Source organism: Solea solea, chromosome 7 (assembly GCF_958295425.1).
Source record: "Solea solea chromosome 7, fSolSol10.1, whole genome shotgun sequence".
Lineage (NCBI taxonomy): Eukaryota > Metazoa > Chordata > Actinopteri > Pleuronectiformes > Soleidae > Solea > Solea solea.
The window spans coordinates 25526304-25549441 of record NC_081140.1 but is presented as its reverse complement, the minus strand read 5'-3'; the positions used below and the strand labels follow the sequence as shown (position 1 = coordinate 25549441).

The following is a 23138-nucleotide window of genomic DNA, read 5'->3' as shown; positions in this document are numbered from 1 at the left end:
GACACGACGCGGCTTCATTTGCTATTGTCTAATTAATGCAATAAACATCTCGTGTAACGAATGAACACATTCTCCTCTGATACTCGCCGACACATTTTTTGCCTCCCCCCGCTCTCGGGCAGATGGGGAAGTTGGAAACATCTGTGGATTCTGACGGCACTCGCAGAACCACTGACTGATGACACGGCAAAGACACAGATATTCCAAATCCCACTCGGGCAGAATAAGAATCGGAACCACTCGAGGCTAAGAGTAAAAAGCCAACAAAAATGGATCAGTACTCCGAGAAGGGTCAGAAATGAGCAGGGGCCTCGCGCCAAAAATGACCTTGAAATAACGAGAATTTGACCTTGAGATTTGAACGTCAGGGGCGTTTAATACCCCTGTTAAATAGATCATTAACTTTCGCAAAGCCAGAGTCTAAAACAAAACAAATGGCCCGGTTGAATCAGGGCGAGATGAAACAGTCGCTGAGAAAAAGATTTGTGGCCGATGATGATCTACTGGCAGTGAGGGGAAACATTATAATCAACATTTCTGCATTTTATCCTTAGAATTTAATCCCATATGAGATTAAAAAGGTCTTAGATTGAAGAAACAAGGTTTTTTTTTCCCAAAAATTGGATATAAAATACTCCTGAAATGACACTTTTGCTATTGTGTTGCTTTAAATAAGCTCACATGATCACGCAATAACTGAGTTTTCCGGATCACATCGGATTTCATCTCTTTCTTTTCCTGACATCATATCGGCCCAGTAGCGATCCTGAATATCATATCGCAGTGTAGACTGTATTCCCTGCAGCCTGAGGGTCACAGAGGGTCAGATTTAGTTGACAGCCTCCCGCTGAGTGTCTCAAGTCCAGGAGGTTTTTACTTATCCAGGTGAGAGAAGCAGTAAGACAGACACACGGAAGCCCCCGGAGACTCTTGAATACCCACAAAGGCTCAGTAACTGGTGTCATTGAGATGTGCCCCCTTTTTCCCCCACTCTGTCTTTCACTAACGCGCACTGAGATGGAGCTGGCTGTACATGTGTGTGTGTGTGTGTGTGTGTGGGGGGTACACCTCCACGCACCTCTCCCCCGGGTAATTATTTTTACATTATTACATGTGCTCAGATCCCAGCCGCCCACGTGAGGTGACAGGCAAATTTATCACCGCGCGCACGCGGGGGGCCTCTGGTTTTGCCTGTAGCCGGCAGCGGGAAGATGGATGACAAAATAAAAACACTCTCTGCTTAAATTGTTTCTGTTAATTCTGTTGGGGGGGGGAGATTTATGAGTTCATCTGTCGATGCGTGTGAATGGAGATGTGGTGAGACATTTGCATGGCAGGCAGACAGGTATCGGTTATCTGTCACTCTCTCAGTGTTGGGATCAGGAGCAGTTTGGAAGGTGGAATATGAATCATGTACAGATAGTGACGACGAGAGTGACTCACCTTCCGTTGCTCATCAGACCACCATCCACTCGCTGGAATGTCACTGGAGTCAGAAAAAGAAAGGGGGAGGAGGAAGAGGAGAGAGGAGGGGGAGAAAAAAAAGGACAAATATGAAGAGTGACAACATAACAAACAACAAGTATTCATTTCCAGTTCTGCTCCGTTTCCATCAGCCCAAAAACGCTGGTTTTCTCTATGGAATCTGGTGCAGGAGGAGACAAACTTTTATTTTCCAGGCTGTCTCACGGAGAGACAAAGGGGCAAACGCGCTCAAGAGTTATCGCAGCTTTAAGCAGGTGCGGTGCAGATTTTATTAGCCGAGTTTATTTGGTTAAGTGGCTAAATCTGTTCTCTGTTCTCTCGCTGTTGGCAGCCATAGCGAGTGTTTGGGTCGCGGCGGAGTCAGCGATGCTGCTTTCACAGACTCACACGTGTTGATACCATTCATAGATGCTAAAAATGGACGTTTATTACCGCTGCAAATTTCCCCGGCTGCGGGTCGAATAAAACCCTTTTCTTTATTACGATATATATGATGAATATCAACTCGTATCCGATGTCTTTCATGAAAATTAAAAAAACAAGAAGGATAACCATTGCATATTGCTTTGAATTAAGCGGCAGACGTCATGTGCGGCTCAAGGACGCGGCGCCCGGCCCGAGAGCGAGAGCTCATTTCATCTCTCTTGTTTTGCTGCTGAGTTATCATCAGATTTGTGATTAAATCTCGGCCGAAAAGTGATTAGAAAAGGCGGCGGGCTCATTAATCACATCGGGTTTCCTATCTGCGAGCTCGGAGCTCTGAGTTAGTGATCCTCGAGCCGGCTGGAGGGGGCGGGGGGCTCGGCCACAACCGTTGCATGTGGCCCGTTCCATTAACAGTGATCTGTAGATAACAAGGTCCGCACTTTTGTCAGCGGAGGCTTCAAAGTGAGAGGCCGCTGTGAGGGAGCCGTTTCATCTCCGCCGACGACAGAGCGGCGTCGGGACTTCTGAGCGTGTTCAGAACTTCAAGGGGAAACACCGGGAAAAAGCGGCACGTGTTTGGAAATCACCTCGTAGCAATGAAAGGAAGAAAGTTCACTCTGAAGAGAGAGGGAAGCAGAGCTGTTAGTCATTTTGACTCGTGTGTTCCACAGATGGAGATTAAAGAGCGGAGGAACATTCCTTTCCGCTCGCTTCCGTTTCATTCAGGTTGATTCCACAACAAGCCCCGACACGGGCGACGGGAGAGGGGGCTTTTCTGTGGGGGGGTGACGTCGGCGGGGAGAGGAAACTCCCACGATAGATCATCATAATGCATCATCAACACGACTTAATCCGCCCCCCCCAGCCTCCTCTCGTAAACATCATTTTAGGACTTTAAACAAGAAAAACCTTTTGAAATTTGTCTCGCGTTCATGTCCAAACGGTTTAGAGTTTATTTACAGGCTGAGGAAAAGCACGTGGAATTAAAATATTTGCCACCGACACCAGACAAAAACAAGCGTTACAGCTCTGTGACGGACTTTTTCCTCGTTTCGTCACAGCTACAGCCATTTGTCTTTGTTCCACCGACGGAAGAAAGTTGCATTAGAGAAATTCTGCGTGGTCTGAGAGAGACGAGTGACAGGAGAGGGAGGTGGAGGCTGGTGGAGGCCTCTGAAGTCCATATCTGTGCTCAGGCACATTTCTGGGCTGCCGTGTGGCCGACTTTTATGTTCGTCAGAGTGACACGGCGGCAGAGCGCCGCGCCGCTCTCTCGCCTCCGTATTCCAGATAAGCACTTCCTCCGGTATGAATACAGATGAATCCCCTTTAATAAGCATTAAGGGAGGGGTGGGACATAATCAGCGTATAAAAATTCCATCAAATCTCTTTCCTGCTGGCTGTTTGCCACCACAGAGTAATGATTTACCTCTACTTTAGTGACAGGAGGAAGAAACCCGAGTCTCTCCATACATCAGCCAATTGTCAATACGAAGCCGAGGATTTGGCACACGCTCTAAATATCACCTCACTGACTCTACTTTCTCTGCTATATTTGACATTTTTTAACTTTTTTTTGAAGTATTAACACATTATCCACGAATTATTATCCACTGAAGGCTCAGAAATCTACACCTGCTTATATTTATGACGTCTTTTTTTATCACTTTTATAGCCGGAAACTGACGTGTGTACACCGCGTACACTCCCTGCACCAAAGTCCATAGAGAAGATTGTCGTTTTTAGCATGCAGGGGACACAGGAGCTGCTGCTCTGCTGCTGCCTTGCTTGGTAAGTGGACGCCACTTTGGTCAATTCTAACTGGAGAATTTCAAACACTGAAATCACAAATTAACATGTTTGAAGGCACTGATGGAGACGGCAGTGGATGAATCACTCCTGTGTGCCACGAGGTAAAATCATTGATTTTCTCTATGGACATTGGTGGAGAAAAAAAGGAAGGTGGTAGATTTTATTGGGTGGGCCTTTTTCGTGGAGCTTCTGGCTTTAACTGGACAAGTTTCACTACCTTATTAATGTGTTCCATAATCTGCTGTTACAGCAGCGGTGGAAAAGGCTGAAGTTAATTGGGTTTTGGCTGAGGGTTCCAGTGGGGGATCACGCAGGTCCATGTGCACTTTAAAATGTTACAGGGAGAAAATGAACACTGCGTTGACCCCTGACCTTCTGTACGGCAGTTATTAGTTACACAGACTGTGCCGAGCAGAGGCCACAGGGCGTCTTTTTTTTTTGTTTAATCTTGAATTTAATCCAAGTACTAGGCCACTGTCATCACAATCCACTCACTAAAGAACAAACACGTGAACAGAAGGGGTGGGAAATAAAAAAAAAAAAAAACGACACCATCCAGCTGCTTAACTGACACCTAAAGAAACAGATTTGTGTTAATGTTTGCGTCTGGAGAGGAAAAAACCAAAACAAGGGAATGTGGTTATTTCTGGAGAGAAGAGCCTAACACCCCGCGACCACGAGACACAAGGACTCACACTCACAAACAAAACACAGTATGTAGCTAAGGCACAAGGTCATGGTCACGGCAAACACTGTGGGTTTTTAATTCCCTTCATTTTCCCCTCCATGTTTTTGGACTTGCATTAGCCGTGACCACGAGTCTGACGAGGCAAGCGTGTGTTCTGTGAGCTGGGGGGGGGTGGGGGGTGGTATGGGGGGTGGAGTCTGCGTTGAGGTCAGAGTTAGAAGACGGGACAAACGGACAGTACCTGCAGGGGTGAAGGTGAAGGACTGAACTGCAAAACAAGAAGACAGAGAAGTTGTGCGTTAAAAGCCTGCAGAGATAAAGCAGTGCTTTGTGGGGGGGGGACGGGGGACGGGGGGGGGGAGTGGTCATGAGTGTCAGCCATGAACGCAGCCAGCTCAGAGACGACAGAGACGCACACACACACACACACACACACACACACACACGTGTCACAAACAGAAATGAAACTGCGGCAGCTTTCGATTTAAAAACATGAATCGATGATGCTCTTTTGTTGCGTTTCTGCTTGTTAATAAGAACATGTTAGAATATTATGATGCACACGCACACACACACACACACACACAATACAAAAAAACAAAACACAAAGAGAAAATGTCTAAGTTCATCAGCATTTCTGTTCTCTAATTAAATCTTACACCCTTGGCTGTGTGTGTGTGTGTGTGTGTGTGGACTTGGCGGTTGCGTGTATTGACTGAGGTTCACTCAGTAAGAAGTCGTGGGGGGGGGGGGCGGGGTCAGCGTGTGTGGGAGGAGAGCGAGATGAACTCCAGAGAGTCCGGTCTGCCCACTCAACTCCACCAGGCTCGGGCTTTTCACCAACAGTGTGGGTGGATTCGACAAAGAAACGGAAAGCCCTCTGGATAAGATTCACACTGACATGCGTCTCCCTGACTGTGGAGCCTTCAACTCTGCCAGCAGCTCACGCAAGACTCCATCAGAACTCTGATTTAACGCGGGGAAGTGTTAATGAAGTGGTGAAATAGCACAAAGAATGACTTTGTTGTGTGTGACTCTTAAGAATGGCTGAACAATGACAACCTTCAGTATCTTCTGACACCAACATCAGTCAGAAACTGTCGTTTGTGTTTAAATGAAGGGTTTAAATAGCGGACATGTTATCTTATCCGTCTCCCGGTGATCCGGTGATGAATTGACACCAGTGCCGAGTATCGAACGACAACAATCAAGTCTCACCTGCGTAGTTGCTCAGTCCCTTCCTCTTCTTCCTCCTCCAGTACAGCCAGATGCTGAAGCCCATGAGGATGACCCAGCAGGCGCCGCCGATCCCGGCGATAAAAGCAGGCTGCTTCACCACGTCGGTGATCTGCTCCGTGATGCTGTTGTTCCGGTTCCCGTGTATAATCACGTCCCGGAACTCCTTACCTGAGGGTTCGGGGGAGAGGGGGAGGGGGTGAAGTGAAAAAGTTAACATAATTGCACGTGTGACGCCGAAAGAAGTGGAAAAAATAACACCCACAGACACACGGAGGCGGGGTTAGGGCTGGATTAAGCTCCGAGGAAAGCAGCTGTGATGAATTTCATCTGCGATATTGACAGGAGCAGGACGGGATGGAGGGGATGTGCGGTGAAATATAATGTGCAGACTGGAGAAGACAAAGCCTGAAAGCTTAGAACTAACCCCCAGGTGAGCAGGTTGTTTGCTTAGCTCAGCCCCTAATTCACTCTATTGCCAGTAAAACACACTATGTGAAATGAGAAGAGAGGATCCTGGTCTGTATTGATCTCCGATCGCGGCTGCTTGACACTATTTCTTGGCGAGAGACACAGCGGCGGCAACATGTTCCCACAAATCAAGCGAAACGCGCCCTGAAAGATATCACACGCTCAAACACGCGCACACGCAGGGATGCGCCGAGAGCTCTCCGTCATATTTATGTCCAAACACGCGGACACACCCATTTGCACAAACCTCAAGACTTGCAAACACACAACGTATTTATAACTGCGAGCCGGAGGCTCAGCACTGGGAGATGGATTATGTGAGTGACACTGGGGAAATAAGAACATGCTACAGGCCAAGCCATCAGTTATGGGTCAAATCAGGCACAATCCCGCCACAGCTGCACATAAATCACGTGCAGTCACGTCGCATTTCAAAATATATTGGTATTCTAACAATATTATCACTTTGGCAACTTGGTTCAGTCTAATAGTTCTTCTTCTCCATCTTTAAAAATTGGATTTTTAGATTTTATACCTTTTCCAAACACATTTTTTTTGTTATCTTATTGTTTAAAGACCTCATGACATCCTTGATACTTGTTGTTTCCGGGTCAAAAATGACTAGATTATGTATATCCATCCATATCAGATAGAAAACATTACCATACACACAGACTGTAGACACACCCACAAATCCCACAACCCACCCCTGCGTGAACCCCACTTATCTTGACACGATGTATAATTCATCACATCTGTCGTACATAGAGCTTTCTTTAGACACTTGAAAAAAAAAGATGCTGTACTTTTAAAATCGAGTCTCACCAATGACGATAGTCTGAGGTTCACTCCTGACTCCGACCCCTGCGCTTGTGCTGGCGGCCACTTCCACTCGGTACACCATCCCCACCTGCAGCCCCCCCACCACCACAGAGCGTATGGCTGCATCCACTGTCTTATTGACATGGAAACGTGTCTCGTTCCCCAGACACCAGATCTAAAGCAGAGAGAGAGAGAGAAAACAGAGAGGAACGTTGATTCTATTTGGCTCTGTAACAGTGAAATGAGAATCCATGCTGACTTCAATGCCCGCAGACAAACCTTGTACTCTTGGATGAGGCCGTTCTGGTGGTCTGACGGAGGGGGGTCCCAGGAGATGCTGATGGAAGTGCTGTTCTGGTTTCCCACGGTCAGGACCGTTACCTGCTGAGGAGGAGCACTGGGAGCTGGGAGTGGAAACACAGGAATAAGCGGGTCAACCGTCAGACAGGCAGCAGCAGTATTTAACAGCCCGACGAGATGCACAGTCTCATAAAAAAAAACTCAGAAGAACCAGACACAGGAAATGTTATTCTTCTGGGATCATGAAGGCTGTCAAGTTGTCTCATTTACAGGGTGATTTGCATAAAGACTGGGGCAACTCTGACCTAGTCAAGCCTATCTTTTAAATTTCTCTATGATTTAAAGACTGCACGCTACGTTTCAGGCTGGTGGATGTGATTTGACATCCTGGTCCAGTCAGACAAGAACCCGATGATTGATGCTTTTCTCTCAACAGCGACGTCCAACACTTACACAATAGCGGACTCTGCCTCTCAGGTGACCCTAACTGTATATATATGTATGTATATATGTGTATGTGTGTATATGTATATATATATATATATATATATATATACACATATATACATATATACATATATATATGTGTATGTGTATATGTGTATGTATATATGTGTATGTGTGTATATGTATATATATATACATATATGTGTGTGTATAAATGTGTATGTGTATATATATTTTTGTGTGTATATATGTATGTATATATATATATACATATATGTGTATGTGTATATGTATGTATATATGTATGTATATGTATATATGTAAATATACACATATATACACACACATATGTGTATATATGTTTGTATATGTGTATGTATATGTATGTTTATATATATATGTATATATACATATCTTTTTTTAATATTTATTATTTTTCTTTATATGTATATTTATATAGAATTTCATTGTACAGGGAAACGTGTTTCTTTACATATGACAATAAACACTTTGAATCTTGAATCTAACGACCCGTTCACACACACCGTCTCAGGTGAAACCAACAACCTGATACCTGGTTCTCCCCACTAGTTGGTCAGAACTGAAGAAGCCTCTTGGATGAGATGAGGTCTTGATTACTGCAATTCTCTCCTCTTCGGCCTCCCTCAAAAGTCTCTCCATAAAATCCAACTGGACCAAAACTCAGCCGCCCGTATCATCATAAAGACCCCCTCACAACACCACATCACCCCCGTCCTCCAGCACCTCCACTGGTTTTTATCTAATTGTGTGATTTTAATTCATTTTGTTTGTAAAGTGTCCTTGCGTGACCTGAAAGGCACTTTTAAATTAAATTTATTATTATTATTATTATTAGGTGAAACGTCGTCAACTCAACTCAAGCCAGTCCAGTCGCTCGCTCCACAGCTGAACCACTGAAGAAGGTCATGACCACGATGACTGAGAACCTTCACCGACAGCACTTCCATATGTGTTGAGCAACAAAAATGGCCAGAAAAACAAAGCTGCTCAACACTTTTCTCTCCGTAGAATGTTGTAGAGAGGGAGATACTGTCGTATTTTAGCTACTGTTTCATCATCAACTGTTGGACCAAAACAGAATCCAACTGTTGCTCTCTTCATTGGTTCTTTGACGCACTCTGTTTCTGGAGCTTCTGTTGTCCTCTCATTCAAACTCCACAAGTTCATCGAATCAATCCATTATCGAAACATAGAAAAAGTAACCAGAAAGGCCGACCAATTCATAATGTAAGTTCATCCATGTAATAAAGTACAGTTTATAATATTTTAATGGTATTGAATGTGGAAATTGCTCCTTCTCCTATATCACAAGAAAAAGCTTGAAAGATTCCCACCTCAAATCTGAATCACAATCGATATTTTACCTAAATCATTCAGCCCTCGCTGACAGTAACGATCAGCGTGATACACAGTTCAGTGGGGAAAGTGAGCCGTGGAGCATAAATCAGGCTTCGAACTCCAACACTGACCAAGCCGCAGTGGCTTGTGGGTCGACAAGATTGTTGGACGGAGTGCAGAGAAGTCGGAAATATGAAAAAAATGAAGACATTTTACGGGAAGGAAAAGAGGTCTCAGTGAAAATATTGACTGGATCCATCGATCAGCCGGATGAAACTAAAGCCAGTAGGTAAGGATCAGAGTGAAGAATCCGCTCTATCCACACACCAGCGGAGAGCCGACGGAAAAACAAGCCCGAGTCCACGCTCTCATAAACCACACGCGGTTGTTATTCTGATGGCAGCAATCTTCTGACCCCACGAGGGGTAACAAAAGGAAAAACAAATAACAGTTGGCCGAAACTGGAAATAAGGTTTTAAAAAATAATGTTTTCTCATTTCCGCAGCGGCTGGCAGGGGAGCGGCGCCACAGCAGAATACTGACAGGTCAATTACTCCTCAGCTGCCTCTCCCTCACCTCGCCTCCATCCAAAATGGCACGTGTCACCCTGTAAATCTGTGCTCATCCCTCAGTGCGATTGGCCACGCGGTCCCCCAGAGAGCCGGCGAGCCCTGGCACGGCGGAAGATGAATGGGTCCAATGATGAACCGAGCACCTTGGCCAGATTAGAAGCAATCTAACGGGGGGGGGGGGGTGGGGTGTTGGAGCATCTGATCAACCATCACGCTCGGGGGGCTCTCCGGCGCTGACTGAATTGCGTCCAGGTGACAAAGTGGCGGGATCGGCAGCCATCGGAGACAATGTCGTTCAAAGTTAATGCTATGAATGATTGAGCGGCTTATTAACATGCATATTATGGCGCTAAACAATACACATTTTTCATTAGCGTTCCTCGGAGGCTGCGCTAATAGAGCCATTAGCTGAGTGATGCGTGGCAGTCAGGAATGTGACCCCTCCGGCTCGCTCACGTACACGTCGCCGCTACACACCTGATCCAGACCAGCACAAATAAATAACTATACATGCAAAGCCAGCAGCCGATGTGGGAGGAAGAGTGTGGACTAACCGAGGAGACACCCATCACCACGGATAACCATCAGTGGCCCCGCCAATTGAATATTTATGCAAACTTTACGGGTCTCCCGTCCACCTAAATAAGCATTATCTTGCATAAGTGATGGGGCTCTTTAGTGAATCCTCAAGCAATCAGTCAGCGGGAATCTGACGGCGGCCACAGTTCATTCACGGCGCCGAAGAACAAAGGTGACAACCCAGTACGGAACGGGATAGAAGCACAATTTTTAAATGCGGGCGTTTATCTGTTCACATCTGGCCTACAAAACCCACAACGGAAACGCAACCGGATCAGGATTTGAACGCTCTAAATTGTACCATGGTCTAAAATGAGTTGATTTTAGCAATTTAGCAATGACTGATTTCCCTTCACATAAGAAGGAGAATTATCTGCATGAACGATGGAAGTCCTTAAGCGATCATTCAGCGGGAATCGGACGTCAGACAGGGTTTATTTACGGAGTCAAGCTCAATGGACTCACTATTTTAGCCACAAGTATATTTGAAAGCCCACGTCCACGGGGGGGGGACAATCTCTAATTGTGTTAGCTTTGGGGGGGCGGCCGAAGTTTTTAATCACCCTGTGAACTAGACATCTCTAACCAATCTCGCTGCCCTTCTCCGTGGTCCCAAGGTCTCCGAGGAGCCCACAGTCGTGGGTGTATGGGCTATCTCAGCTGACCAGGTGCCGCCGTGGCAGGCGGCTGACAGAAATAGAAAGTGGCCGAGCTCTCTGAGGGACTGGGATGCAGATAGACCTGAAGCAGGGGGGAGCGTTATCAGCATTGGTAATAGCTGTGACATGGAGGTTTTCTGGAGGCCTCAGGGAGAGGAGGTGCATCCGCATGCATGGATTACTGTACGTGTGTGTGTGTTGGGGACCACTGTGGTGTGATGGCTGTTCCACTACAGTAGTGAGTGCGCTGGCTGGCCACAGGAGATATGCACTCTTTGGGAACGGGGGGGAAAATAAATGGGTCTGTCACCTGACAGGATGTAAACTGTCTCCTTACACATGCAGGTCTGAATATGTTGAAGCAAGACGGGCTTTGTCCCCTGTATAAAGAGACACTTTCCAACCTGCATCGCTGTTATAGGCCGGTGAGTGTTTACTTTAGGCAAACTGAGCTTTTAGTTGAGTCCAAAATAACCAAGGTTCCATTTTTTGGCGCCCGTCTGTTTGGGTCCCTACACACTAAAGTCTGCTGATTGTGACAAAGGGAAATGACTGGGCTGGAAAAAAAAAAAAAAGACTACATGGGTACAACTTAAAGGCCTGGTGTATAATATTTGGGAGGGGTTATTGGCAGAAATTGAAAACACTAAACCACAAGTACGCATGTGTTTAATTGCATTTCAGATAAAAATAGTTTGGGCTTACGTAGCCGTACAATAACCCTCTGTTACAGTATGTATTTTAGATGAGGGTCTGCTTTACAGAGGCAACGTGTTTCTCAAACAGCCGGAACGAAGCTCACTGTGCAAACGGGAAAGAATTACCACACCCATGTTAAATGTGATGCATAAACCAACACAGAAGAAGGCAGAGAGAGAGAGAGAGTGGATAGAGTTGTAGCAGAGAGTTAGCTTTATGGCAGTAACATGAGTTAATCCGGGATTAATCTCATGAATCTCCCCTGAAAAATCTCCTTAGTGAAGAAAACAGGGAGGTCGGAGCAAAGACGTGAAATAGCATTGCATTAAAGTACATGAAGACAGGCAGGTAACAAGTGATGTGCATGTGTGTGTGTGTGTGTGTGTGTGTGTGTGTGTGTGTGTGTGTGTGTGTGTACCAGGTATTACTAATGTTGTGGGGACCAAAACCTGTTTACACAGTCACATTATGGGGACTTGTCCTCCTTGTGGGGACAAAAAGCAAGCCCCCATAACGTAAATTACTACATTTTAAGGTGAAGATATGTTTCATGGTTAGGTTGAGGTTAGGGTTAGGGTTAGGATTAGGATTAGGCCAGTAGTAATTGTGGTTAAGGTTAGAGTAAGTCTCCAAGAAATGAATGTAAGTCAATGCAATGTCCCCTCAAGTCATGAATGTCGAACACCTGTGTGTGTGTGTGTGTGTGTGTGTGTGTGTGTGTGTCAGCGCCTGTTTGAATCAAGCTTCAGGTGACAGTTCCTCCGCGCAGGAGGAAGTGCATGTTGTGTCCAATCACAGCTCAGGCCTGTGGCTGCTGGATGATGGATGGCACTAACACCACCAATCATAAACAGCACACACACACACACACAGCAGAGAAGTCAGACCGGTTGGTTCGCACACTCAGACCTCAGTACGAGTGTTAGATTACAACTAAAGCGACAACTTTATCTGTCAGGCGGGGTCACGTGAAGCATCCACTTCCAAAAGAAGCTAAATTCATATTCGGACTGATCTGTAGGAAAATGGTGAGTCTAAGGCTATGAAAACCATCCGTCTTCTACCACTTTATCCTCCACAGGACAGCAGGGTTCACCCTGGACAGGTCGCCAGCCCATCACAGGGACACAGAGACACACGGTTAATTTAGAGTGTCCAATTTAACCCAATTTCAACGTCTTTATTTTACACACTGGACTCTCATACCTTCCTCTGTCGTCCGCGCCGTCCTGGACTCACTGTCCGCGCCTTGGAACTCGTTGAAATACGGCCGGACCTTGATCTCGTACACGATTCCCTTCCTGAGCGCGGAGAGGACGACGCTGCGCTCGGAGGGGACCTTCACGTCCTGGGTCTGCCAGGGCCCCGGCGAGGGCAGTCCGGACGTCTGCCTGTAGAGAACCCTGTAGCCCTGGATGAACTGGGACTGACGGTCCACCTGAGGAAGTGAACAATGACCGATTAGTCCTGTAGATCTGGGCCAAACGCTCGACAGTACGAGAGGAGATTTTCTTCTCCTCGCTGGAACGCATTGGAGAGAGCGCTAAGAGGCTGTTACTGGTTTAATGGGCCTTTTATCACCAGCTATGACACACTTAGCTCAATTAACACCCTGCCATTACTACGTGCACACAGCCGCCGACTAAAAAGCAAGTGTTCCCTCCTCCATTGAGAAAAGGAGACCGCTCTGTAACGCCACGCGTGTCTCATATGTATTATAAACACTAACCCGAGAACTGAGAGACGCACCAATACACAGCAGAGGTGACAACAAGAAAAAGATATAGAAAATACGTGCAAACCCACAGAGGACCAACACGCCGCCCCGACAGAAAAGCTGAATTTATGCACAGTGTGTGCATAGCTCATTGTAATGGCTTGTTAGCAGCGGAGGAAGTGAGCAGGGCTTTGGAGAGGGATGTTAAATCAGCAAAATGGATTCCCTGCTTAGTGCACGACGTTCATTAATGGAATGATTTGGGAATTATATATATATATATATATATATATATATATATATATAAAAAAGTGCCCCCCCCCCCCACCCTCGTGATTAATTACACGGCCATGTTTTTTGGTGTTGATTGTACATTACAATCATAAAGCAATGCTTTAGCATTAAATTAGTCTTGGGTCTTAGACGTATTATTATAAGGGTCAATAAACATGTCATCGGCAAAAGTGCTAATGCGTTCCATTTGGGAAATGGAACCAGGCCCCCCCGCGCCGCTAAGTGAGTGCTGTGCACTGTAAACACCCACACCTGAGTGATTTACGGCGCCGCAATCAGCGTCTAAACCCGGCACATATGTTTTATGTACCACCTCAGCTCGGAGGGAATATAAATGTCCCCTTTTGTCAACATTACCATACAATTAAGTATGAAAAAAAAAAGGCATTTAAGCACATTTGTCGCGTTTTAATGAAACGGCGTGATTTAAGGACGGCGTTGATTCTTGAGTTTAACGGTTTGTGGTATGGGAAAAATGACGACAGTTTCTGAAAGCGGAGGAGTTGCATGTCAGCATCTTTGTCACCAGAGAGGAGAGAGTTGGAAAAATGCCTGTACATAGTTTCCATGTTTTTTTGTACCTTTTTTTGGGGCATTTAAGACAAAAACTCAAAGAAATGTTCCTTTAAATATGTTTTATCCTGTTCACATTTCAAATTTAACGCACAAAATCTGGAGTTCATCCACTATAAATTGTTAACACACTATTTTGTCATGCAGTAACATCACAGGATCATTTTCTAGTCCTTTTATGGTTAAAATAAGCAATTTGAGACATTTTAGGTGTTGAAGTGTTAAAATAAGATTAATGCATCATATCAAGGTGGTGGGGAATAAAGAGACATATTCATAAATTAATCTACATTCCAGACTAATTTTTATCTGTGCAGCGTTTTAAAACAGGAGCAGGTGAAGACACGTGTAAGACTGTTGAACAACCAGATGGCTCTTTATGATATTCCTTTTTTATGTTCCCTGTGGTTAAAAGAAACATTTCAGCTATTTGATGTTCAGTTACTTTTAAGTCACCAATTAGAAAACGATTCAAAGGTTTTCGGCGAAACAACCCGAGTTAAAGTTTCCTCCTGATACGGAACCGCCTCGAGGAACGGCTTTGTTGTTCTTTTCTGGCTTCAAAGGAGGAAAAATGTGACGTGAACAGAAACTCTCTTGACTTACGATGACTCAATTTTGAAGAAAAAAATAATAATAATCAAAGCTTGGAAAGAAACGTGCGGAGATAAGACAGCGACTGATTTCCCACGTGTTCTGTGGCTCATGGATTCTGCGAGACTCACCGTCCACGTGACCTGGATGGTCGTGGGACTCAGGACGACCGGGTTGTGCAGCCGAACTATGACCTCGCCGAGCTCCTTCTGGACGTGCCTGTGGTCGACGCCCTGAGCGGGAGGACTGATGTCTACGAGAGGACAGACAGAGAGACAAATACACATGTTTCACTTCCTTTTTCATTGAAAAAAAAAAAAAAAAAAAAAAGGGATCAAAAACACCTTAAAATGGATGGGAAGCGGACGACGCGACACTCCTCTGCAGCACATACATTACATTTGTTTCACATTACGAGCAAATAAAGAGCGCATGAGATATTGAGAGTGTGGTCCAAGCAAAACCACATTTTGAGTTATATATTGAAGGAAAAGAAAAAAACCCTCACATGAGGAAATTATATACTTTTTACCAGCAGTGTCATGAATCATGGGCTGCACTAACAGTGTTTTATTTTATATTAATGCATGCCTTTGTCAATAAACTCATCTATATATCATCGTAGACATTCAGCTCATAAAAAAAACTCCACTTCCTTCTTCTTTTTTTTTTATCGCACTCTTGGCTTGAGCTTGACAGAGTTGCTTTTAATACTTTATTATATATTTCTCCTTTTTTTTTTATCATATCAGTTCAATCTGGAGACTGTGGTCTGTCCAGCGCTGTAATCAAATCTTCTTTTGGGTTTGGAGGCCCCTGTTATGATCATTAACATAGCAGGGATAGCACTAACCCTGTTAGGGCCTTCCAGAAGTAGACACGGTTATTTTACATAATTGCTAAAGTGACGCTTTAATGAGCTGCACTGAGACGGGAGATATTTGACCTCTGGAAAAAACTGTGCAAAGCCGTTCACCGACTGTGGATTGACGAGAGGAACCGATAGCTATCACACTTGTGAAGAGGTGCCTCGTCTTATCAGTTAGAAAGAGGAATTATAATTAGTAAACCACTTAGAAACAGTTCAAAATGTCTATGAAAAGTAAATGATGCTGTTTTTTGAAGCTCCAGTGTGTAAGAATTAGTGACATCTAATGGTGAAGCTGCAGAATGCACCACGTAAAATACTTTTTACAAAAAGTTTACTCTATAGGGAATAAATTCACTTTCCTAAAATGTCCCACAGTGGTCCTTTAATGTCAGTTACCTTGTGTCCTGACGGGCTCCGACATGGGGCTCGGGTCACTGAGGCCCTGGCTGTTCACCGCTCGCACCATGAACAGGTAGATGGTGTTGGGACGGAGACCTTTGACAGTGAACTGGGTGTTTTTGACGTGATCTGCCACCGTTTGCCAGCTGTTGCTCACCGACTGACTGCAATCCAAAGCAAAGATACAGATACAGATACATTCGCAGAAACAAAGGTTGCCACGGCATGAAAGATCACGGAGGTTCAGTGCAGCCACAAACCTGAAGGCTTCAATGACAAAGGAGGAGACAGGTGAAGCTCCGGCTGTCCCCGACTGCCAGGACAAGGACACGCTGTTCTTGGTGACGTCAGTGACCTGAGGTTTGGTCGGCGGACCTGGAAGCTCGTTCTCATCGTGGCTCTTGATGACCGTCAGTCCCCCTGATTCTGAAATAAATAAAGACATGTCCTCTGATGACAACTGAGAGGTTTGTGTGACAGTTTGTAGATACACACACGCCATCGCCATCATCTTGTACCTTTGACCTCCAGGAAAGCGCTCCATGACGTTTCCCCGCTGGAGCTGGTGGCCACGCACGTGTAGATCCCAGAGTCTGAAAGCTGCAGCACAGACACACACATATATATATTTATATATAAACTGTGTATGAATATGAGTAAAAACTATTACAATGACACGTTTCAGTGAGGGCCACTTCAGAGCAGCGGGATCAATAGCTGACTACGCGCAATCTCAAAAAATGTGTGTCACACGCGAGGGCCTCAAAGTGCTGACGCTAATTTCCTAATGAATTCTATTTTCCGTTCACCGCACTTCCATCACGTGTCCACCCCCCCCTTCCACCTCGCCTCGCCTCCATTTCTCCACCGCCCTGCCGACCACGCAACAAAGCCAGGCTAATTCATTTAGGGTGGGCTGCTGGAAACCCCCTGGACCGATGACAGCTGGCTTGACTCTCCGTCCCTCTTAGGAACTTTGCTTGTTTGTTGGGTTTTTTTTTTTTTTTTTTGTCCTTCCATTTATTAAATAACATGTCAGTGGTTCGGCAGCTTTATCAATCGTAATAGATATTCCGCCGAGGCTTCAGAGTGCAGAAAAGAAGATGTGGGCCTTTTAAATTTAATCTGGACTACTGTGCGTGTGTGTGTGTGTGTGTCTCTAAGTGCATACATGTTCCTGTCCTGCAGCTGGAGTCCGTCCCACACACAGCAGCTCAGCTGTGACACTAAGTGATTACGACAAATCACTTTTCAATTTGCCAATTTATCTCCGTATGGTGTTTACGAAACCTAATCCACGGCTGACTGCATTATATAAACATATCTACACGTCACAGAGCAGGTACATGATGTAAGAAACGTATTGTACGAAGTCATAAAGTGGCCGTGATGTGTCGTCAGAGGTTAGAGCCCTCACAGTCACTGCATACATAAGTCAAATTCCAATTTACAGCCTGCAAACTCGGCACCTCACCTAAAAAATAATAATAATAAAACACAGTGAGATGCAACTCTGGGTCTGAAATGATTATTTTAACAATTTTAGAAAGCCTCACTACCCCTCTCAAAAATGTCATAATGGAGTAACAGGAAAACAAATAGTTGTCTGCTTCAGAGGTAAGTATGAAAAATGTGCATGACTGAAAGGGGAAAGAGGCGTGGCTTTCACAGCGTCATTATTACATTGTAATAATTGTGCATCACATCACAGTCACACAATCTATTTATTATCCACTTACTAAACTTAAAAATGTCAGATTTCTTGTCCTGTTAGAACTTCGTGTTAAATCTAGATGTTTCCGACTCTGATTTGGATTCTGGTAAAAGGCACAATCGCTGCTCCTTGTGTTTCAGTGCCCCCGATATTTTAAACCGGCTTTTGCAGAATGTTTTACATAAAACTGTGTGGAGAAAAAAAGTGCCAAATAAGAAAAAAAAAAAAGAAGTGGACCAAACCTTGATGTTTCTGATCTGCAGGCTGCCCAGCTCCTGCAGAGACATGCGCGCGTCCTTCCCCAGCAGACTGACCCCGTCCTTCAGCCAGCTGACGGAGGGGATGGGGTCTCCCGACGCCTGGCACTTCAGCAGCGCCATGCTGTCCACCCCGAGCGTCTGGTTGGACGGGCCTTGGCGAATAATCGGCGGCGGTCGATCTGTGAGCACTGCGGACACACACACACACACACACACACACACACGTGTGACATTCAGACGTGACAGCGCTGCTCATAAAAACGCACTGGGGGTGGATGTGGTGCTCTATCATAAAAAGAGTGGGACTATTTTTCCTCGGCAGGTCTTGTAATTGCACCGCAGAACTTCCAGGAAGCAGGGCACAGAACAGCTGAGTAGTGTTCTCTGGCTGCATTGATGTGGCGCACGGATGCTAAGCAGTTTCCATTTACTGCCTGGCTCGCCTTATTTTTATACACTGCTCTAGACTCTGTGGTGCAGTTTGGCGCTGAGACTCTTGCCTATTGACTCAGCGTGGTTTTGATAAATACTTCATTGTGTGCAGTGCTGGGGGGGGGGGCGGGGGGGCGGGGGCACAATAAGAGGTCACTTCCATGGACGACGTGTGGCTGAAAGAACCCTCGTAATATTCGCACGTTATTATATTATTATATTATATTTTTACATCGACGGGTGATGAATTCCATTCGCAAAATTCATTTGTTGGAACAGAAAGGCCCCCGCGGGGCCCGCGTGTGAAACAGTGGGCACGTCAGAGGTGATCTCAGAGAGCGCTGGCACCCTCGCACACGGGGCAGTTCATATATTTAGATGTTGAATAATGTGGAGTCCCCCTGGCATCGCTGAAGACGCATTAATTAGAGGGTATGGATTAATGATGTCACAGCTGCGGGGGCTAATTACCAAGTCTAACTCAGTAACCTTTCAACACATTATTCCACCCTGGATTCCAACCCTTTTCTCTTCCTCTCAGGCAGCTTCACCTGACAAGAGGAAGTGATTTCAAGTGATGCACTTAGACGTACGTACACTCCGGGGCTGGACGCCTCTATCTTTATATCTTTATGATAATCTCTTATGACCATCATGATATCCAGGCCACATGGATTTCTGATTCACTACTAACACCGTTAATGTAGTTTCTTCCTTGTGTGTGATGTATGTGTGGAAGGCACGCGGGAGTGACTGAGGGAGGAGGCGCGGCACTGACCGGAGCCTCAGGGTCTCTGGATCAGGAATTTCTCATTACAGATCCCCTTGAACTCCACAGACTTTTTGTAGTAAATCACACAAAGGCTGCGGCAGGTGTGGCCTTGACCTCGCCCCCCCGGGCCCTGACGTGCTCTTTCCTCCTCTACTAGACCTCGCTGACGCTGTTCTCTCTGCCTCGCATTTGAACGGAAATACATATTTGAAGTTATTGTCAGTTAAAAAAACAAAAGAAAAAACGTGGCGTTGCATTTGAAGGACGGTCCAATCCTGTCCCAGCTTCTGATCACACACGGACCGCCGTCCGTCTCTGGCATCACGGCTCCCACACCTCGCAGGAATGCATCATTCATTCCACGGGGGGGGGACCAAACGCTGTCACTCACTGACTCAATCACATCCCTCCTCTTCCGCTGCATCTCCTTTCCTGACTCTCCCTCGTTCACACACGCGCTAGTCATTAAACTTGAAGGAACCCAAGGACAATGCTTTATTTCCTCTCCAAAAGGAAAAAAAAGTAGTATTTCTTTAATTAAATTGTCTCGGGGAAAGAAAAAAATAAATAAAATAAAATAATGAAACAAAGCACTGAAGGTCAGGAGCATACTCGCGGTTCTCTGACCAAAGCACATGGAATTAAATGGAAAATGTTAAAAAAAAAGATAAATTAAAGGTAATAATTATACCTCGTGAACCTACTGAAAACCTTCAGCTGCAGCGGAGGCCAAACATGGACGTGACAAAAATCATTTCTTCAAGATTTATAAATAAACACGAGGTATAAGTGAATAAACTGTGTTTATATGGAATATACTAACCCAGTGGTTCTCAAACCGTGGTCTATGTAGCACCGGTGTTATAAGACACTGTATGTTGCACCTTCTTAAAGCCTCTGTATATACTGTACTGTACTGTACTGTCAAATGCTCTGTGTTTTAAGGGTTAATATATGTAATTTAATATATAAATGCTTTATGGAGGCTGCCTTCTTGTGCCAACACGTCTCAGAGACCCCAAATAATGTGTGTTTCCTGTGTTGACATGCAAATAAAGAAGAACTGCACAAAGAACAAGAGTTTTGAAAGAGCGTTGACATCATTTCTGGTATGTTTAGGCCACCGTAGTTCCCTGATGAGTTGGAAAAGGGAGCGGGGGGGAAGCAAAGGAGTCTTCTTCGGTGCGAGTCTCACCACTAGAAGGCGCTCTCTCTGTCGCGCGCCCGTGCACGAGTGTGTAACATTTCCACTCACCGTCAGTGACCTCCAGTTGAGCCTTGGCGAGGATGCTGCCCGCGACGGTCAGCGCCTGGCAGATGTAGTAACCGGCATCTGACCGCTGCACAGATGAGATGGTGAGGTCGCCGCTGGGCGACACGGAGAAGCGGCTGTTGGGCTGCTGGGGCTGGTTGGGAAAGAGCAAATTCTGCAGGAGGAGGAAGAAGAAGAAGAAGAAACGGGCAAATGAAGAACAGCGAGAACATGGAGACATTCCAAAAACACACAGATTAGACTCTGTTTAGCGTCGGTATTAACGACCGCGTCCGTGTCTTTGTCGACCAATCACAGCGCGACCTGTCCACAGTTTGATGATTTTGGTTTAGTTTCTTCTTCTCGGGCCAAGCCAGAGACTCCACTGTGTTATGAAAGCTACTTTTGCTCCCATTGGCGTCGTGACGACTTTCCTTTCTGCTTCGATCCCACAGTGGTTTTTGAGCTGCATTTATAAAGCAGAGACCATCCCATAATAGAGCCGGGCATAAAATGAATATCAGCCAAACTGTTAACCTTTTAAAGTCTTTTTTATAAAGTCGATTAATTTGCATTTTAATGCTTTTATGCTGCGTTTCTTTAAAGAATGTTTTATGTTGCTGATGTTTAATGACTTAAAGCATCTTTTAGGTGGGTAAAGAACTGAAATATGGTCGTGCCGTCAAGTACAGATTCACGTTAAACCATTTGGTGCCAGGTTTTGGTTCCTGAGGGAAAAATTGGATCCAGCAAACACAGAGATCCTGAGCTTTTTAGCCTTAAACTGCGACCAGAACCTGATTATAATTTAAAAAATGGCTAATTTGTCCCACTTCTACCTGTGTTTATTATAATTTGTGCTTATTTTCGGCCATGTAGACAACACAAGTGATGAAAGAGGTAAAAAAAAGGTACCAAATGTAATCGTGCTGACGCCACCTCTCCTTCTTAATCACCTACTACGTCCAATTTCTTTCTTCTGATTATTGATATTCTTTTATTCCGATGGTCATCCCAACTGAAACTAATTAGCAAATACATTAGCTGGATTCAATTACGCCAAATCACTTCAAATTCTTCTTCTTGGTAAATTAGGCTCTGTGCATCTCTGGCCATTATCCACAGTGAGTGAGAAAAAGGGCAGCTCCGCAATTTAATTACTGTACTTAATTAACTTTAATTTGTTCTCTCAACAAATGACTTCATGTAATTTTTTTTGTTGTTGTTGTTGTTTTTGACGTCAGTGCGGTTTCCTCAGAGAAGGCATCAATAAACAAGTGCCGGGGCCGGGGGAGGACGTGTAGCTGCCTGTTTGTTTTGTGCGTTCATTTCAAAAGCTTCATCTTTAATGACAATGTGTGAAACACACACACACACACACACACACACACTGGGATATAAATCTGAACACCATTACTCACAAGTGAGTCACACGCTTGCACGTTGATGGTGAGGAGGGGGGGGCATTTTTGGGGGGCAGAGTGGGAACATGTAACCATCGCTTCTGTTCACTCTTTCTTTCCTTGCCGTAATGGTTGGCCTGCGTTTGTGCGTTTGAACCCGCGCCAGAGTCTGAATCATATCTCTGGCTTATCTACAAGCCTCAACAGGCTCCTAATTGGTGCTGTTGTCGAGCGGCGTGGAGGACACCCAGGTATTTCAATGGGTTCTCTGCCTGAGCGGGGGGGAAAGGATCGCTCTTATCGGTGCAGGGTCACGGGAAACCGATTAGCACTTTAGCCTGGCACGCTGTCATTTGACATCTCCTGAGAACAAAGGTGTACCTGTGCGTCTGTAGCAGAGATACTGATGACTGATACCACTGTGTGTGTGTGTGTGTGATGGAGGCATCAACTGAAACACTTGGAATTCCCTCGAACGGAGCGGCGTGGAGCGCTATAAATCCATTAGATTTGAGAAACGGGCCACACGGTTGTTGTCGTGGTCAACAAGTTCCCCAAATTACGCAATATGGGGATTAGGTAAATTGGACGCGATTGGACGCGAGGCGAATCGTTTGACCGTCGGTGTGAGAGTGAATGGTTGTTTGTCCCTCTCTGTGTCACTGTGACCCCGCCTTTTGCCCCTATGTCAGCTGAGATTGGCCTAGCGTGACCCTAAAGTGGACGATAAAGCCTTAAGAAGATGGATGGATTTGCGAAATATCCAATTTTCCAAGCAGTGGCCAATCAAATCACACCACGCGAGTATAAAATCATGCTTATTCTCTTTGTTCTTCTGGTTTTGTTCAGGAAACCATCATCACATCGCTTAACATCACTTTAGTGTGAAGAACTTTAAATCCAGCACGCATCCGAGGCGAATCGCTGAGGCAAAATAACACAATCTGCTGACTAAGGCTAGTGTCACGCTGGGTGTGTGTGTGAGCATCTTTCTTTGGCATTTAAAGCAAACTAGTTCAAGGAAAATACCCCTGGCCTCTTTTTTCTCCCACGAGAAAGGAAGTTTTAACAAACTTTGAATCAAATTCAAACTGTGATTAAGAGTGTCCACATGTAGAGTTTATCCTGCTAGAAATGATTAGAATAATATTAAGAAGAAAAGGTCAACATCTGTCACTTCAGCCTCCTGAATCCATTCATTTTGTTGTGGAATAATCGCAGCACTGATGGATGCTACGGTTTCACTGACGAGTTCTGGTATTTAGTTGAGTAAAGCGGAGG

The 23138-nt window shown here is 45.3% G+C and overlaps 1 protein-coding gene across 11 annotated transcripts in view; it reads right to left on the bottom strand.

The window, feature by feature from the left end:
* robo2 (roundabout, axon guidance receptor, homolog 2 (Drosophila)) overlaps positions 1 to 23138 on the bottom strand; it is a 338057-nt gene that overhangs the window by 28572 nt on the left and 286347 nt on the right. For 6 of the 11 annotated variants that reach the window (XM_058635008.1, XM_058635005.1, XM_058635012.1 and 3 more), the window contains 11 exons: positions 20458 to 20629; positions 17981 to 18186; positions 16543 to 16624; positions 16285 to 16450; positions 16022 to 16188; positions 14886 to 15007; positions 12783 to 13014; positions 7220 to 7344; positions 6944 to 7115; positions 5630 to 5818; positions 1444 to 1486 (listed from right to left, as the gene is read on the bottom strand). In XM_058635008.1, coding sequence (XP_058490991.1) covers positions 1444 to 1486; positions 5630 to 5818; positions 6944 to 7115; positions 7220 to 7344; positions 12783 to 13014; positions 14886 to 15007; positions 16022 to 16188; positions 16285 to 16450; positions 16543 to 16624; positions 17981 to 18186; positions 20458 to 20629 — 1676 coding nt within the window. Of the gene's footprint in view, positions 1 to 1443; positions 1487 to 4652; positions 4680 to 5629; positions 5819 to 6943; positions 7116 to 7219; positions 7345 to 12782; positions 13015 to 14885; positions 15008 to 16021; positions 16189 to 16284; positions 16451 to 16542; positions 16625 to 17980; positions 18187 to 20457; positions 20630 to 23138 lie in introns of all 11 variants that reach the window. The other 5 variants (XM_058635007.1, XM_058635003.1, XM_058635004.1 and 2 more) reach the window with 1 other exon arrangement.